Source organism: Apium graveolens, unplaced genomic scaffold (genome assembly GCF_009905375.1).
Source record: "Apium graveolens cultivar Ventura unplaced genomic scaffold, ASM990537v1 ctg7107, whole genome shotgun sequence".
Classification (NCBI taxonomy): domain Eukaryota; kingdom Viridiplantae; phylum Streptophyta; class Magnoliopsida; order Apiales; family Apiaceae; genus Apium; species Apium graveolens.
In genome coordinates, this window is record NW_027420045.1 from 77904 (window position 1) to 96878 (window position 18975).

The 18975-nt window shown below is 34.2% G+C and overlaps 1 protein-coding gene across 1 annotated transcript; it reads right to left on the bottom strand.

The window, feature by feature from the left end:
* Nucleotides 1–8: 8 nt before the first annotated feature.
* Nucleotides 9–15442, bottom strand: LOC141703800 (uncharacterized). The gene is made up of 7 exons (XM_074507237.1): nt 14293–15442; nt 14138–14229; nt 13404–13973; nt 12801–12954; nt 1147–1272; nt 464–947; nt 9–408 (listed from the first exon to the last, which is right to left on the bottom strand). The coding sequence occupies exons 1-7, from the start codon at nt 15440–15442 to the stop codon at nt 9–11; spliced, it is 2976 nt and encodes a 991-aa protein (XP_074363338.1).
* Between the last annotated feature and the right edge of the window lie 3533 nt (nt 15443–18975).

Sequence of the window (18975 nt, forward strand, 5' to 3'; positions counted from 1 at the left end):
ATATAAATCTAAAGATCAATGAAAAGGCCTTCTAACCAAACAAGTTCACTAGTAGTATAACTCATATTACGGTATTCCGCTTCAGCAGTACTCTTAGAAACTGTCTTTTGCTTCTTAATTTTCCAAGAAATCAAAGAGGAACCAAGAAAAATAGCATAACCAGATAGTGACCGAGCAGAAAAGGGACAAGTACCCCAATCAACATCACAGTATGCTATTAATTCTAGAGAAATGTTTGCCTTGTAAATCAAACCAACATTTAAAGTGCCTTTCAGATAGCGTAACACATGTTGTGCAGCATTCAAATGAGATTGTGTAGGTGCAGACAGAAACTGAGATAATTGTTGAACAGCATAGAAGATATCAGGTCTGGTGAGATTCAAGTAAAGTAACTTGCCAACTAACCTTCTGTAAATTTTAAGATCAGAAAGTGTTGGAGTATCATCAATGCTTAACTGCAAACCTTTTTGATAAAGGAAACACAGCAGGAGTACAATTGAGCATATTAGTATCCTTAAGTAAATCAAGGATGTATTTGCGTTGATTAAGTCTGATGCCAGAAGCAGCCCTAGAAACTTCAACCCCAAAAAAATATTTAAGATCACCTAAATCCTTGATAGTAAAAGCCTTATGTAAATCAGATTTGATACTCTGAATTGCATCAAAATCATTTCCAGTAAGAAGTAAATCATCCACATAACAAATAATGGTTGTAAAAGAAGTGTCTTGTTGTTTGACAAATAAAGAATAATCTTGAGTAGATTGACTGTAACCCATGTCAATTAAGAATTTAGTCAGCTCAATATTCCATTGCCTGGAAGCCTGTCTTAAGCCATAAATGGATCTTTTTAATTTACAAACGAAGTCTGGAGGAACATCATAGCCAGGAGGAGGTGCCATGAAGATATGCTCGTCAATAAAACCATGAAGAAACGCATTGTTTATATCTAATTATTGAAGGTGCCAATTATTTGCAGCAGCTAATGCAATTAAACATCTAACAGTTGTAAACTTGGCCATAAGACTAAAAGTATGCTTGAAATCATTTCCCTTAATCTGTTTATCCCCTCTTGCCACTAATCTAGCTTTACATCTTTCCACAGAACCATCAGGGTTAAACTTAGTTTTTAAAAACCCATTTTGAACCAATAACATGACCACCAGGAGGTAAAGGTGTCAGATCCCAAGTCTCATTTGCCTCAAGAGCGGCTATCTCTTTTTGCATAGCTTCAACCCATCTAGGGTCCTCTTTGGCTTGCTTATAAGATGTAGCTTCAGAGGTATTTAAAAAAGAATTAAGACTTGTCAAATTGTGATGGTCAAGATGAGACAGTGATGGTTCAGAAAACACATTAAAAATGTCTGATGTAACAGGAGAAGCAAGAGAAGTAGACTTGCCATTGGGAAGAACAAAATCATCAAACTTCTTAGGTAACTGAGAAACTCTAGAAGTTCTTCTAAGTGTGTTAGGAATATGTGTATTAGTTTGATGATAAGTTAAACAAAATACTTAAGTAGAAATCTAGTATTTGTAGCCTCAACGGATAAGACCATCTTGGCTATCCGTTGAAGGAGTAGCTTTACTTAAAAATAAGTTTAGTATCGTAGCACATTTCATTCTCTGGATTCAAGTTGTAACTCTTAGATGTTGTAGGAAATTATCAGTCATGTTGACTACTAGTGGATATGCAAATAGGAGGGCTAATTGTAAATATTTCATGCCTTGTAATTTTGTATAAGTGAAGAAGTATCAACTGATATTGAAGACCTTCAACGGATAAGAAACAAAGCTTCAACGGATAATATCCATCAACGGATAAGTGCTTCAACGGATAAGACTTCAACTGCTAATGCATCAACGGATAAAGCTTCAACGGATAAAGCCTCAACGGATAAGGCATCAATGGATGAAAGCTTCAATGGATGCTTAGTTCAATAGCAGTTGATAGTGATAATTCATAAGCTGTCAGAGGCACATGGGTTGACAGAGACAAACTGGAATGTGGCAGCCTCTAGGAGGAATCAAGAAAATGCAGTATTTCCATTCTGGTGCAAATAAGGGAGTATTCAAAGATCAACAGCTAAACCCAAATTGCATTGGATAGAGAAATGAAGAAGAAACATGTGAAGAGCCTCTTTAATTGTATTTTACAATTTTGTCTTCACTTGTAAACTTGGTGATATATAAACCAAGTAGCAGCTAGTAATTAGGTGTGAATTTTCAAGAGCTGTTTAGAAAAATCCAGAGAGAAAATCATCTAGTTTGTACTAGGAAGCAGCTGTGATTTAATTCTTTGAATCACAGATTTTCTGAAATAACACATCTCTGGTGGAACAACAAATCCACCAGAAAAGTTTTTAAGTTCTTTGTGTTCTTTACATTTATGTTTAAATATATATCTGTATGTATCAGCTTCAAGCCATTCACACACATTTGCTCATTAAAACACTTAGCCTTAGAAACTACTCAAAATTTGAAAAAGTTTTGAGATTTACATTTAACCCCCCTTCTGTAAATCTCATTTTTAGTCCACTGGGAATAACAATTGGTATCAGAGCAAGCTCTTAACATACAAAGAGTTTAAAGATCTATTTTGCTAACATCATGAGTGCACAGAAGAATCCTCCTGCTAGGAAGGATATTGGAATAAAGATTCCAGTCCTGGAAAAAGATAACTATCATCACTGGAAAGTGAAGATGCATTTACATCTTCTTTCTCAAGATGAAAGCTACATCAACTGTATTGAAAATGGTCCTCACATCCCTCACAAAGTGGCCACAGCTGCTACTGCAACAGTTGCTGTTGGACAGTCCATCCCAAGCCAAAAGCAGAATGGACTATTGAAGACATAGAAGAAATCCGCAAGGACAAGAAAGCCATGAACATTTTGTTTAATGGCTTAGATCAAGATATGTTTGACAATGTCATCAATAGTCAAACTGTAAAGGAAGTTTGGGATACTGTACAAATCATCTGTGAAGGTACTGAGCAGGTTAGAGAGAACAAGATGCAGCTTCTTATTCAACAGTATGAATATTTTCACTTTGAAGAAGGAGAATCATTAAATGATACCTTCAACAGATTTCAGAAACTGTTAAATGGATTGAAGCTGTATGGTAGAGTGTACCAAGTCAAGGATTCCAACTTAAAATTTCTGAGGTTGCTACCAAAGGAATGGAAGCCTATGACTGTAACACCCCCAAATCCGGGGTCGGGGATCCGGGTTGTCACGAGTTTCATTTCCCTTAATAACACCCACTCTTAATAAATAATCAACTACTCTGTACTGTGACCCCACAATAAACACACACACCACAAGTTATAGTCTCAGAGATGAATATCCAAAAATAATCACAAGTCGTTTTATTCCACAATTATATGCCAATACACCTTAAACAGGTTTCTGAATAAATTTACATTTCTTTGTCATTATTACAATTCATAAATATACATAATCTGATACATCAAAAGTTGAAAGCCTAGCCTATTGGTAGTTCCTACCTCAGCTACAGCGACATCAACGCCTATAGGAAGCTGCGGAATATTTCCTATCCGCTCGCGAATTGGGAGCTTGGTCCTGTTCATCTTGTCTATCTGATGTTGTGTGATGAAAGAAGAAAGCAAGGGTGAGCAGCAAGCCCACCAAAATAATATGTATAATGATTAACAATATATGAGCCTTCTCATAGTACTCATGAAGGTCTTGGTCAAAAGAAATGAACCAAGATGATATCTTAATGCGATGAAGTCGCAAAATATTCAGTATATATATACATATATACTTTTCAAAATATTGGAAGTCCTCTTCCATGCATAATACACACAGAGTTCCAGTGTATAACTGTATAAAAATATCGTTGCAAGGTGATCTCATATATCTAACCTTGTCTCAACATTTTTCTGAAAATCTTTGTCATGCATAAGATAATCATTTACTAGATATAAGTTTAAAAGATGAAGTTACAAGATACTCCAATATACTTATATCTTTTCCAAATACTACTTGAACTACCACCATTCAAGTTATAATTAGTTTCCAAAGTTCATCACATAGATGAGACTACAAGACCAGATTTGAATAGATTAAATCTTTAAAATATCATCAAAATAAAATGAAGTTACGAGATACTTCATTTGATGCAAACATCATTTTGAAAACTTGACCCTGCCAACACTCAACAATCGCCCAACCGTAGCCTTTCTATCGAAGTGCTCTGGGTAGTGTTGCAGAAATATCCAATTGGATGACGAACTCATTACGGGAGTTTGCCGCACCAGGAAGACCACTTACGATGATCAGTCGTAGTAGTGCAACCCCACCATTTTCTACATGTAGAGGAGAACCTGTCGGATTTACTTGTCAACCGAACACTGAACTCCTAAGGAATGGACCGCCTTAGCGGAACTTCCAGGCCATTTGGGCCAATATAATAAGGCTGGGCCGGCGCTACTCGACCACTTACGCCACTCCTAGTTCAGATGAAATCCATGACTCTGAAACGTAAAGCTCGTCCCCACTTTCCCCAAGTAGAAACTTGTTGATACGGCTCCACCAAGAAGTCATATCTAGTTGGAAAGGAAAACTCACCGATATTTCCCAGGCGATGCCTGTTAATGGATTAACTTGTTCCACGAATTTTACTTCCCGAGTATTGGGTAAGTAATCAAAAACTCTTTTATCAAAACAGCAACCTTGTTGCGAATATAAAACACACCACAGAGCCGGATCCCTCAGGTTTTGAGCGAGTATTTAAATCCCCTTCGAAAGGAGGATCTTAAATATAAAAAAATGAGTTTTGGGATCCGCTCTAACTTTTAAAATCATTTTGAAGACTCGCAAAATATTTTTAAGAATGTTTGGAGTGATGCTGATTTAACAAAATAAATCAGTCTCAATATATTAGAAAATATCTGAATATTATTATTTAAATAATATTCTCATAAAGAATAATCTTTATAAAAATAATTGAAGTAGAAGTTTTAAAACTTATACTTGAAATGAATATTAAATAACCAAAGATATACCTATATGAAAGTACTATCTTTATTTGAATAATCAAAAGTGAGTTTGATTATCGACACCTTATTCTTTAATAAAATAAAGAATATATCTCAGCAAATAATCGGAGTCATAGATCCTCAAATGAATATTCAAATAATATTCAATAAATAAAATAATTTGAGTCATAAGCCCTCGAATGAATATTCGAAATAATATTCAATAAATAAATAAGCTGAGTCATAAGCCCTCGAATGAATATTCGAAATAATATTCAATAAATAAATAAGCTGAGTCATAAGCCCTCGAATGAATATTATAAATAATATTCATTAAATAAAATCAAGTTATCGAATAAACCTTATTCGATTAATAGTTTTGAAAACTATAAACATATATATATATAAATATATATATATATATAAAATCTACTCGGGATCCTCGACTCCCGGTTTTAGAAAATGTTTTCACCTTTGGGTCCCTATACTAAGGGTATATGCAAATTACTGCTATTCTCTAGCATAGGTATTATCAACTGAACCAACAGATATATTTGGCAAGAATACGAAACAGGCATGCATATATATACCATATCAGCATGCTTCAATATATCGCAACATTTGCTAATTAACCAACATGCATCTATCGCAAGATAATGCATATACATATATACATCACAACAACAGTATAACGGATAGAAAACTTGCCTGAGCGACTTGGGGTGAAAAAAAGCTCGGAACGAGTCTGGTAACCTATAAACAACAAGTAAGTTGGAATTAAACCAAAGTCACTTGTAAATCTATACTTTAACTAACTTAGACTCTAACGCTTGTTTTGCGCTTACTGATTTGCTTAAGTCACTCGGGTACCCTCGGCTCCACCATTTTTAATAATTTAACCTTTACGAGTTTTAAGGCGATTCCTTCGCGAGTGTCTTACCAACTGCCTAACACACTTACCATAAATGTTTCATACATTAATTAACCCTTTTTGGTCTTTAACCTATGTTTCAAAGTAAAGCGAGGGGAAAAGTTTCGTTCACGAAACGCCGTTACTTGAAACGGTCGTTTCTCCTAAACCGTACATCGGAATCAAACGAACTACATATCAAAACGAAGCTCGTAACATGAACTATCTAAACATGGCAATGGTCAAAATCTATCAGGGTGTTCTCGGGTCCAAATATTATGAACAAAAGCAGTCTAAAGTAAATCGGACATTACGACGGCTATGTTTACGCGATTACCAATGTTTAAACTACTCCAATTAACCACCAACCAACTCATAACCATCAATACAACAAAACTTTACCTAAACCATACCACATCAGTCCATAATCTCCAAGGTTTTCAACTCAAACAACCACAATCAAGACCTATGAACTATAATCAAGCTTCAATTACCAAAACACTTCCAAATCAAACCAAACTACTAATAATCACAATCCATGCTTCTCATTTCATAAAACCAACCATTAAGCTTACTAACAAATAAAGTAAAGGCTAGGGTTTGAAGTTTATACCTTCCTTGGGAGGTGTTAAGTTGCTAGAAAGCCTTAGGGAGCCTCCTACAAGCTTGATCTTTCCAAAGAAATCAAGAACACAAAGTTAGGCTTTGAAGTTTCTAAAAGTCCGATTTAAAGAACTGTAAAAATGAGGGTCTTACCATGATTATTTGGACGAGACTTGTGAACAAGAGTTGTAGGCCATCTCAATACCTTTCCAATGAGCTATAGAACACAATATTTGAGTGAGAAATGAAGGAGATACAGCAGTTTTAGTGTGCTGGTTCTGTTTTGACCGAGAGCATGAAGAACAATGCCTTGGTTTCTTTTTGATTTTGATGAAAAATGATTTGCTTGGCTTGGTTGGTTTGATTTTTGTGTTGTTTTTAGTTAATTACCTTGTTGCCCTTGATTTTGTGTGGTTCTCATTCAACCACACCTCCTTCCTTCCCATGTCATGCCTATGTCATGTTGTGATGTCATCTTTCCCTCCTTGTCCTCCTCTCATTGGTTGGGTGATATCACTCCCTCTAATTCCTTTGCTTAACTTCCTAATCGTTTGCCTAATGACCGCTGATCTGTTATACGGTTCGCTTAACTTTCGTTCTCGTTTATCGTTTGAAGGATCATACCCGGGATCTTATTACTTAGGTTCCCTTAACCTTTCTCAGTACATTATATTCCTTTTTATGATCCTCTATTATAATCCTTTAATTTAAATCCTTTTTATCCTGTTACCTTATACTCAATTCTTTCCGCATCTAGGGTATTTCCGGGAAAAACCAAAGTGTTCGGAATTGGATTCTGACGATCTTTACATACACTTATATACTACATAGAGTACTAATAATATCCCAGAATATCCATATCAGAACCCCTACATAGTGTGGCGTGAAAAGTTTTTCTCATTTAGCAAAAACACTATTCATAAGGGTTTCAAAATTTCCCAAAAATTGGGGTTATTACAGTCTCCCCTCCTTAAAAGGATTCCGTCCCGGAATCAAATAGAAAATGAATAGGGATACTCTCTTAGCATTGCACTTTCTAACTCTCGAGTAAATTTTCCCACATTGTGGTTCTACCATCAAACTCTGACTAGTTTGATAACCCTTTTCCTAAGCAATTGTTCATTTTTCAATCTATAACCCTTCCTGGTTGCTCCATATAGGTTACATCGGGTTGCATGTCTATGCGCTCATATGCCCTTATTTATCTGGCATCCGAATTACACTTTCTTAACATTGATACGTGGAACACGTTATGAACTTGCTACATGTTCGGGGGTAGGGCTAGCTCATATGCTAACTTCCCAAAACGTCTTAATATATCCAAGGGTCCAACAAATTGTAGACTTAGCTTCCCTTTCTTTCCGAACCTCATCCTTCCTTTCCAAGGGAATACCTATAACAATACTAGGTCCCCCACTTCCTATTCCTTGTCCTTTCATGTCAAATCAACATACTTCATGTTCCCATCTTGGGCTACTACCAGCCGTCCTCTGATTAAAATCTATTATATCCTTGATCCTTTGGACTACTGCGGGTCCGAACATCTTGCGCTCTACAACTTCATCCTAACATAAGGGAGATCGACATTGTCTTCCCTCAAGGATCTCATAAGGCGATATCTCAATACGGACATGTGATCTATTATCGTAAGAAAACTCAATCCGTGTTAAGTGATCATTCCAAATTCTTTCAAGTCTATCGCATGGAATTTTATCACAGCTTCTAGCACTATAGCTTTGGCGTCTCAATACCCATTCTTTTCCAGTTCGTAATCGCTACTACCTTCCGTTCCTAATATTATACTGGTTATACTTTTGCTCGTTAGCGTTCTATAACCTTTTAATAACCACGTCAACCTTAGTATCACGAATGTATTTCCATTCCGAATATTACCACAACTTTATTACTCCTTTTTCAGCTGTTTCTATTTCCCAAAGTTTGATCAATCATATAGAAGTAAATGAATTTGTTGAGAGATCAATATGATCATGAACACTTGTTATATCGCTTAGTTAGTACAGAAGGTGGCCAGCCTTTAGTACTTGACAAGCAATTTAAACAATAGATGGTATCCTACTAGGCTTCTATCACACAGATAGATAGTCATTCGGCAATACCTCCCCTTTCTGGAAGGGTTGTTCTTCTCAGCTTACATGAAATGAAAAGAAGAGAAAAGAACGAATTGAAGAGAATTGTATATATGAAAAATATACTGCCACAAAATATCTGGCTTGGAACCTACCTCTGAACTATAGAGGTTTGTCATAGGAGAACAAAACATATATGTATTTATATCAGCATCAAGTATTATAGCATCGTATTTCCCATGCCTAAATATTTCTATTCCGTCCATCATTCTATGGACCCATGCTCTTCCTCGAGCTTATACACAATCACCTTTGAAACTCCCTCGATATCGAAAATCAAATCTGGGATCTCATTCTAGACATCATCGTTACTAGAATTCTATGCTTGCACCGTAACCTTCCTCGTATAATAATATGACTCTCTATTGATAAGAAAGAATAAATATTCAATAGGTAGATACTCTACTTAATTAGTCTATCAATGATAACTTATACACTACCACGACCCGATTAGTGGTACTCAATCTCAACACCCATTCCAATACAACTCTCATGGTTGTAATCAGCTCATTACTCGCAGAATCATTGTTGCCTTACTATGGTCCACCACTGACCTACTGTAGTCATTCATTTTCCATGAAGTCTTAATAGCTAACCATACGGAGTCCATACATCTCGTATCTAATTCTTCTAAGGAGGTAACATGATCACCGTTCATGATTCATGAAGAACACTCCTGAACTTGACGTACTTTCATGACATGAAGTAGATAAAATTGCAGAAGAGTTTCAGTCAAAGCAACGATAGCAGGTTAATACAATTCTTAATCGTATGCCTTCAATTGAAGACTTAACTCAAAGGTTCGTCTAGTCCTTTTTGAAACATGGTCCTGGCTTATCTCAAGATAGGACCTTCTAAGATAGATAGCCCGTTCATGGCGATTACACGAATTAAACCTTTACCAACTACTATTACGGTTGGGTATTGCACAGTCGTCAGGAGGAATGTCAATCTTCCAAACCATAATACAACCTTCACAGTTTTAACCATCATCACTGTATTCTTTTGGCACAAGCGCCTATAATTATCCTCTTACCTTTAAAGTGTCGGCCACCTCTTTAGCCTTTCCTGATAGTAAAATTTCCTTACAGTCAATGTCATTTTAACCACCTCCAAATAAATTTTCTACCTTATTTCAATCACAGCTTATGTGAAAATGCTTTCCTTAAAATCTGATGAGTAAAAAAAAAATCACCATTTTTTTTCCATAAGTTATTGCCTCAGTCTTTAGAGGTTAATCACTGTCATGACTGACTCTCAATCATAATTAGAACATCTTTTATCTAAAGTCCTAATTGCCCTGAACAATTTCGACCATTACTGGTTCGATCCATACTTTCTCGTGGTTTAACACGTGCCCCACTTGGCAACATTATAATTATGTCATATTTCCTTTATCAACATTTTTATTCTTGAGAATTTCGAATATTTCCTTTCTCCTTGTAAAACCTCTAAGGTTATCCTTTAATCGTTCCTCCTGTATTCCCTATATACAGGGCATATCAAAATACCACTTACTAATACTAGAACCATTGTCTATATACTTCTGAAGAATTTCTCCACTGATCCTTAAAGGTTATTATTACCTTAATCCTTTCCAATTCATACTGTCAAAACTCATACTATCCCTATTAAGGGTGAAATTCCAACCTTTATGCATTCCCCGAGGATTCATTTTAAGTTACCGATGTTCTATCCTTAATTCCACCTTTAAAAGGTACATGTATCCTTCCATGGATAAATCAAGTCATATATCCCTGATAAGGGTATCTTATTCAATCATTCCCACCTCGATAGTATATGCCTAATTTTCACAATAACATCTGTATTCAAAATGAGGTCAATCAATATGGCCTCCAAAAGATAACAACGGTTATCCGCTTTTCTTCCCTAATTTGGTAACGATAACAAGGATGTTCTGGAAGATATTGGTCGTGTTCAACGTGAACTTCTTTTTAATAATTCCTTATTTACTTTTGTTGTTTATCTCAACAGTCATCTCAATGTTGGGATATCTTTCATACCTGGCGTCTCCCTTTCTGGGTATCATGCCCCTGGTCTTACACTTCACATTCTTGAAGGTCACTTCCTTCATCCAATTTTCCTAATTTCTTACTTCCTTGTCTCCTCAGTCTATCTGCGTCTCATTATTTATCCTTCGAACTATCTCAAGGTTTCCTCGAATCCTCCCAACTTACAGGGGATAAAATATATGTATCTCTTATACCTTCAACCATCAATTTAACTCATGGTGAATCACCCTCATCCTGACGATTACATACTTTTCTATTTCTATTACTACGAGTCTTTAGGGTTTCCTCATACCCAATTCCTTTATCATTCCTCAAACTCTATTGCCTTTACATTCCTTTCCACTTCAGTTTCTTTTTATTTCCCTTTCTCTTATCATTATTTCATGAACCAACACAACATAAGCATTGATTTCAAACATCCCGTCATTCTGGATTCGTGTCCTTAGAACGAATCTTGACAACTTTTACATTTTAGATTCATAATTCATCATACTCGTCTGCCTTTGTTCTGGCTCTAAAGCTTTTACACTATCTCCTTATCTTTGGGAATTACTTTCCCGAAAACAATTGACTGAACTTAAATCAGTTTATTATAATCTCTTGCTCCGTGCCTTCCTTGGTCTTTCACCAGCGGGTGGTCTCTCTCTTAGGAGGGTAAGTGACAAAAACAGTCTTTTGTGGTTCGTCAATCATTCAGAATCTCAAATGATTCCTCTATTTCCTTTAGCCAGGCTTTTGCCTCGACTAGGTCAACCTGTTCCTTGGAACTCTGAGAGCTTAGAGACTTAAAGGTCCTGAAAGAATTTCCTATCGCATTGTTTCCTCAAGGTGGTGGTTGGGGATAATAGTCTAAGTTCTGTCTAGACAGGTCCATGAATTGCCGTATAGGAGTACCGTCTCGGGTCTCCTTTCCTTACTCGACTTTCTGTTTCCTTTGTATGAAATGTTTCATCCTACTCCCCATAATTGGGGTCATTTTTTTTCCTCATTTTCCACTCCATTATGTCATGGGTTCCTTCTATCTTGATGGCGACCTCCCTGACTATCACGTTCAGGGTTTGCTCTAAATCTTATTCCTCCAACTATGGCTCTCATCTAAGTTCTCATCCTTACGCTCTTGAACTTTTCGGAACCCAAATTCTATAGGAATACCTCATTATTCCCTTATCATCTTTCTCGGTATTAATCTCATATTTATTTGTTGGCTCTCTGCCTTCATTCATCACCTTTCTCTGGCACCGTATGCTCTTTTCCAATAATTCGGTCTCTATTGCAATCTCAAACAGCTTTTCGGTACCGGCTCCGGTTACCTTCACTACTATTTCCAAAATCTCTTATAAACTCTCCCAAAGACATTATCATCTTGAGTCTCTCCTTTTTTACTAAGGGCATCAGCCACCACATTGGCTTTCCCCGAATGATAAAGAATCTCATAATCGTAATCCTTGATTAGCTCTAACCACCTCATTTGGCACATGTTGAGCTCTCTCTACGGGAAAATGTACTAGAGTACTTATGGCTTAGGTAAATCTCGCACTTCTCTCCATACAAGTAGTGCCTCCAATCTTTAGGGCAAAACTATTGCCACGAGCCCAAGCTGATGGGTGGGGATATCGAATTTCATATTACCTTAATTGTCTTGACATGTACGCGATTACCTTACCATGCTGCATAAGCACGCACCCTAAGCCCTTGTGCGAAGCGTCACTACACTTCACAAAATCTCCTTTTCCATCCGGCAACGCCAGCATAGGGGCCGTCACCAACCTTTGCTTCAGTTCTTGAAAGCTGTTCTCGCATTTCTCAGTCCATTCGAACTTCTCAGTCTTACGAGTAAGCCGCGTTAAAGGGGCTACTATCTTTACAAACTTGAACGAACCTCCGGTAGTGACCGGCCAATCCTACCTCTGGTAGTCGACCAAACCATGGTCATCAATTCATCAGTGGTCCTTTATCCAATCCTGTCAGGATCCTCCATGGGATCCTCCTCAACAACTATCCCTTCTAGGACAACATCCTCAACCGCTACATCCTCAATACCAACATCATCCGGTCCTACATTCAACCCCCCTTCTGTAAATCTCATTGTTAGTCCACTGGGAATAACAAAGTGAAATAATATCAGATGTAGTATGTGGAATGAATATATCAGAAGAAGTAGATGTAGGAGAGTCTGCAGAAGTATTATCAATGACAGGTGGAAGATTAGAAGAAATAGGTGTTATCATTTCGGAATCAAATTCAGAAACAACTGGATTGACCTGAGGTAGAGTAGGGACAATAGGAGAAGAAACAGAAGTTTTGAATGGAAAATAATCTTCCTTAAAAACAACATCTCTACTAAGAAAAACTTGATGAGTTGCAAGATCATATAATTTGTATCCTTTCTGAGCATAAGGATAGCCAAGTAAAATGCATCTTCTAGCTCTAGGAGCTAATTTATCTGTTGTTTTGATAGCAGCAAAACATAAGCAACCTATGGTTCTTAGATTCTCATAAGAAACAGATTTCTTCATTAAAACCTCATAAGGTATTTTTCAGCCTAAAACAGAACTAGGCATCAAATTAATAAGGTAAGTAGCACCCAAAATACAATCACCCTAGAATTTCGTTGGAAGATTAGCATGAATCCTTATGGCTCTAGCTATATCCAATAAATGCCTATATTTTCTCTCTACCCTACCATTCGGTTGAGGATTCCCAACAATACCACTATCCCTATGGAAGCAAAAAGATTGGCACAATTCTGTTGTACAATTTCTGTTCCATTATCAGACCTAACAAACTTAACAGAAGTTTGATTATGATTATCAATATAAACTAAGAAGGCCTGAATAATACTAAAAACTTGATCCTTGGTTGTAAGTAAATGAGTCCAAGTGACTCTCGAAAAATCATCCAAGATAGTCAGAAAATATCGACCTCCAGTCAAATTTGGAGTCTGATATGGGCCCCACAAATCTATATGCAATAAATGAAATGATGCAGGAGCAATAAACGGTGAATCATTGAATGGTAATTTGTGATGTTTAGCAAGAATACAAGAATCACAACTGAATTTATCATGAAATTTGTTACAAGAAAACAGATTGGACAAGTGTTTCATTTTCCCTATAGAAGCATGTCCTAATCTTGCATGAAACACATCCAAAGCAGGAATAACATTGGCATTCAAATATTGTTGAGAAATGAGATTACAAGATTGAATTTCAGGAGAAAGAAACTTGTAAAGGTCATTTGATCTTGTACCAACAGCGTTGACAGTATTAGTTGAAAGGTCCTGAAATAGACAGGAATCTTTATCAAATTTAGTAATTAAATTGTTGTTATCCAACAACTTGCCAGCTGATAAAAGATTATGATGAAAATCTGGAACATACAAAACATTGGTAAGTCGAATGTGAGAAAACAAAGATACTGTTCCAGATTGAGAAACTAGTTTACAAGAACCATATGGTAAAGCATTTTAATAGGTTCTTGAAGAATTTGTAAATCATCAAATAAAGACAAGGAAAAAACCATACGATCACTAGCTCCTGTATCAATTATTCATAATGCAAAATTTGCAGAAGAACTAACAGTGGATGCAGAGACAATACCTGTAAAGTTGACAGAACTGGAATCATGTTCAGAAATAGACAATCCTGCATTTTGTTGCATCATCTTCATGATTTCTTTGTAGACATGTGAAACCAGCTGATGATCCATAGATTGAGCAGCGAGAGAAAGATGTGAATCAAATGATATATCCAGAGGAGATGCTCCAAGAAGACCAGAAGTATCAGCAACATTAGCTGCAAATTTGGTAGAAACACCAGAATTCTTTCCTTTAAGATTCATATACCATTCTGGAACTCCAGTCAGTTTGAAACATTGATCCACAGTATGTCCTTTTTTCTTGCAATGATCACATGTCAAATCAAACTTAGACCTCTTAAAATCATTCTTATTCTGAAAAGACCTTGGAACAGAAAATGAAGGCTTATTGTTATAAAATGCACTAACATCAGGAACCTTAGACATGTTAATAGTCATACTCTGTTGTTTCTCAATCTGTTGTAAGATATAGTATGCCTTCAAAACAGTTGGTAATGGTTCCATGCTCAACAGATTAGTCTTAACATTATCATAGTTCTTATTAAGACCACAAATTAATTGAATAAGCTTCTTAGTCTCTGCTGCTTCATTAGCTTTCTTCAACAAGTCACAAGTACATTTTGCTAAAGCACCACAATTACAATTAAATTGTCCTTCAAGTACTTGTAACTTGTCCCACACATTCTTAAGTTTTCCATAATATTCAGCAATCGACAGATTATTTTCTTCAATCTTAGACAGACTAGTCTGAAGTTCATACAGCAATGGAGCATTTGATTTACCAAAACGCTCAGAAACATCAAGCCAAACATCACGAGCAGTAGAAGCAAAGATAAAGCTGTCAGATATTACCTGTTCCATAGAAAACGTAAGCCATGACATCACCATATAATCATTTCTAGTCCATTTGTTGAAATCTGATGATGTAGAATCAGGCATCGATAATGTTCCATCAATAAAACCGAGTTTATTTTTCGCACCAAGTGCCAATTTCACTCCACGACTCCAGTTTATGAAGTTATCACCATTAAGCAACAAATTCCCCAATTGTTGTCTCGGATTATCACCGGAAGAAAGAAAATATGGATCGTTATAGTTGATTGCAGCATTTTGCAAATTAGTGTTTGTATTCTGATTTTCGGTTTCAGTCATATCTATTTCGTAATCAAGAATGAAATAGAGATTAGAATCAGGAGAATAATCGAATTCAGAGAGAGATCCGAGAGAAAGAGAGATAAGGAGAGAGATTCAAGAGAGATAAGAGAGATCGTAATTGCTAATCGAAGAAATTAGGGTTTCGATTGATTCGATATCAAAATCAATCAAGAACTCCACAAATCATCAGAGGATAGCTCTGGTACCATGAGAGAATCTGATATTAAAGCTCAATATGGAGCCATTAGAGATCAACAATGGCTAATTATCAATAAGCAAGTATAGAGATAGATTGTATGTATGTATATCTACAACAATTGTATTGATTAGAAAGAAGAAGATTGGATGTTCTTTTTACATATGTTTCTTATATACAGACTGGGAGAAATGTAAAGTCTCTAACAAACTTTCCCGCCTAAACCTAACTAAGCATTTCTATTTTTAATTTAAATACTGGAATATGTCAATAAAATAGCTTACAAATTTTTGTACTATTAACAAGTGTTTGTGTTGGCAATTATATAGTATAGTTTTTATCTATCAAATATAACAAGATGCAATTCTGTAAACTAAAATCTCTATGAACATGCAAATTTGACATTAAAAGGTGGATAGTTTTATTTGGCCATTAAATTTGATGCAATACTAATATCCATTCAATATAATGTAAGATAATTTTATTTGGCTAATAAATTTTAAGTTCCAGATTACCAAAAAATTAACTTTAAAACATTATTCCCATTTTACAAAATATATCTGTATTACCCATTTTCTTGAACCGCGCGAAGTGCGGTTTTACTACCTTTTTTTTGACAAATATGGCTTATAACCTTATAAATGAGTATCTGTTCTCAGAAATCTCGGGTTAAGCGAGGATCGAACCCAGTACCTGGGACGACAGAGGGTAAACTCTTAAGACTTTACTACCTAGTTAAAATAATAAAACTGAAGGGAAAATGGAAGATAAGAATATTGCAAAATATCTTGAGCATATTTGTATTATGATATCTATATTTGATATTGAATCTCTAATATGAACAACAAATATCACAATAAATAAAGATGAATTTTGTTGGTTATACAATATAGTTTTATTTTAAGGCCTTTTTTTTTAACAAAATAGGACATTATTACATACAAATCGTATAAGTAAATTAATGAAAATTAAAATGAAAGGAAAATGTTAAGTTTTTGATGAATTATCATTATTATTGTATTCTAATATTTAGGATAGATTAATAATAGTATTCAAATTTTTATGATTTCGTTATGTAATCACCTTTAATATAAAGTTTTTTAAAGAAAAAGATTAACGATAAATTATATATTTTGAATTAAAAAAAAAACAAATTAATAATTTTCAAATATTTCCTAATTTTTTGCAATAAAAATATATATTTATCTTTCGAAATTTTTCGGTATTTTATATTTAAAATATGTAGTATCACTACATGACTCCTACTTTATTTTATTTTATTACTTTTTTTAATTTTGATAATTATTAGTGGAAAGATAAAATACAACATATTTATATATTCTCTTTGGTAAGTAATACATATTTTCAGTAGTAGTCTGTACTTCAAACCGAATGCTAAAGCAATATTATGTAATTTTGCAAAATTATAAAGAATTGTTATGGAGCTGTGTTGACAAAAAATATGTTTTATTTTATAATGTTTAAACAACTAGACGTCAACCTAAGACGGAGCCGAGTAATATTAAAATAGATTTTTCTCTAAGTTGAATAATTGACTGTTGTTTCAATACTTTATTTTTATATTTTGCAGATTTTATATATTAAGGTGTAACATTGTAATTTTCAATTAACAGATTTTAAAATAACTTATGTTGAGAATTTATATTTTTAACTTTTTGAAAGTTTAACATGTGTCGCCATGACGCCGAGTAATATTGAGTTCAAGTTCATATGTATAATGTGTTAAATATATTATTGCAATATATGTAAAAAACACATAAAAAAGGTTTATAAACTGAAAAAATCACGTAAATAATATTATCAACAAATAAACAATACAACATGGAACACAAAGAAAATATCAATACCTTGCATAATTTTAAAAATTAAAATTTTATTGAGCGCGGCATTAATATAGGAAAGAATGCCCAAAATACCACTTTCCAGCTTCAAGTGCCCAAAATACTCACCGGCGGGAAAACTGCCCAAAATAACCACTGAATACGTATTTTAAAGATGCGTATTCTATTTTTAAAAAAAATACAAAGAATACGCATGTGAGACATGTAAATACGCATGTCTCACATGCGTATTCTTTGTATTCTTTAAAAAAAATAGAATACGCATGATGGTAATGCATATTCCGTGGGTATTTTGGGCGGTTTTTCCGCCGGTGGGTATTTTGGGCAAATCTCCCCAAATGGTGGGTATTTTGGTTTTTCACCTGTGAGTTTAGGGGTCTATTTATTTTAATTTATTTTTAGGGATCTATCTTTTGCCTTAATTTATTTTTTTGGGTCTGTAATTATATAAAAATGGACAGAATTATATTTGTGTGATGGTCTCCGGCCAAAATAAAATAATATATATTATTTATGTGGAAAAAATATTATATTTAACATAAAATATTCAGAATAATAGATTAATATTCAAAATATAATACTATATTATAATATACGAAATATTAAAAATTTGATTGGTATTGTTCTTATTTAGTTTACATAATTAACCCTGCTAAATGATTACATTATTTTACTTAATTACTCATTCTTAATTTAATTTGTATATAAATCAATTAAAATAAAATACGTTAACTACTTTATTTTCTCCAACTAAAATTAACTCTTTTCCAAAAATATAACGGGCAATCGAACTACGCAACCTTTTCTTAAAATAACTATACTCAATATATTTAGTTGGATTTATTGCATCGAGCCAAAACAAAATAACAAATTGTGCGGTTAAAAAAAAAAAATTAAACCGGACTAAAACAAAATTAGAATTGGAATACAATTCGTTTGTCGATAACTTATGTTAACAAACTAACGTTACTACTCATTCGGATTAAAATAAAATAATATTCAACACCAACTAAAATAAAATAAAAAATAAATTAAATATAATTATTTGAATTTTATTAATATAGCGGGAATATATTATTATGGATTTCTTCTATATTTAATAATATATACATTATTTAAAATAAAATAAAATTTATTTAAAACAATTGTGCATCGCACGGGTTATAGGATAGTATTATATTATAATTGATGAAACATTAAAAGATTGGTTTGTACGGTCTTTCATTAAATTACTTAGTTATCCTTAATTATTTTAATTATAAATGAAATTTAATTTCTTTAATAATTCTAATTATATCCTTTATATATAATATGTCTCACGAATTTCTAATTCAAAACTTTAGTCATGTATCTCCAAAATAATATCAATCGTTGATCTCATATAATCAAAAATGAACAAATAAGATTATATTTTATTAGAATAAGTTTGATATTAATATAAATATAAATTGAAAATAATTATATTATTCTAT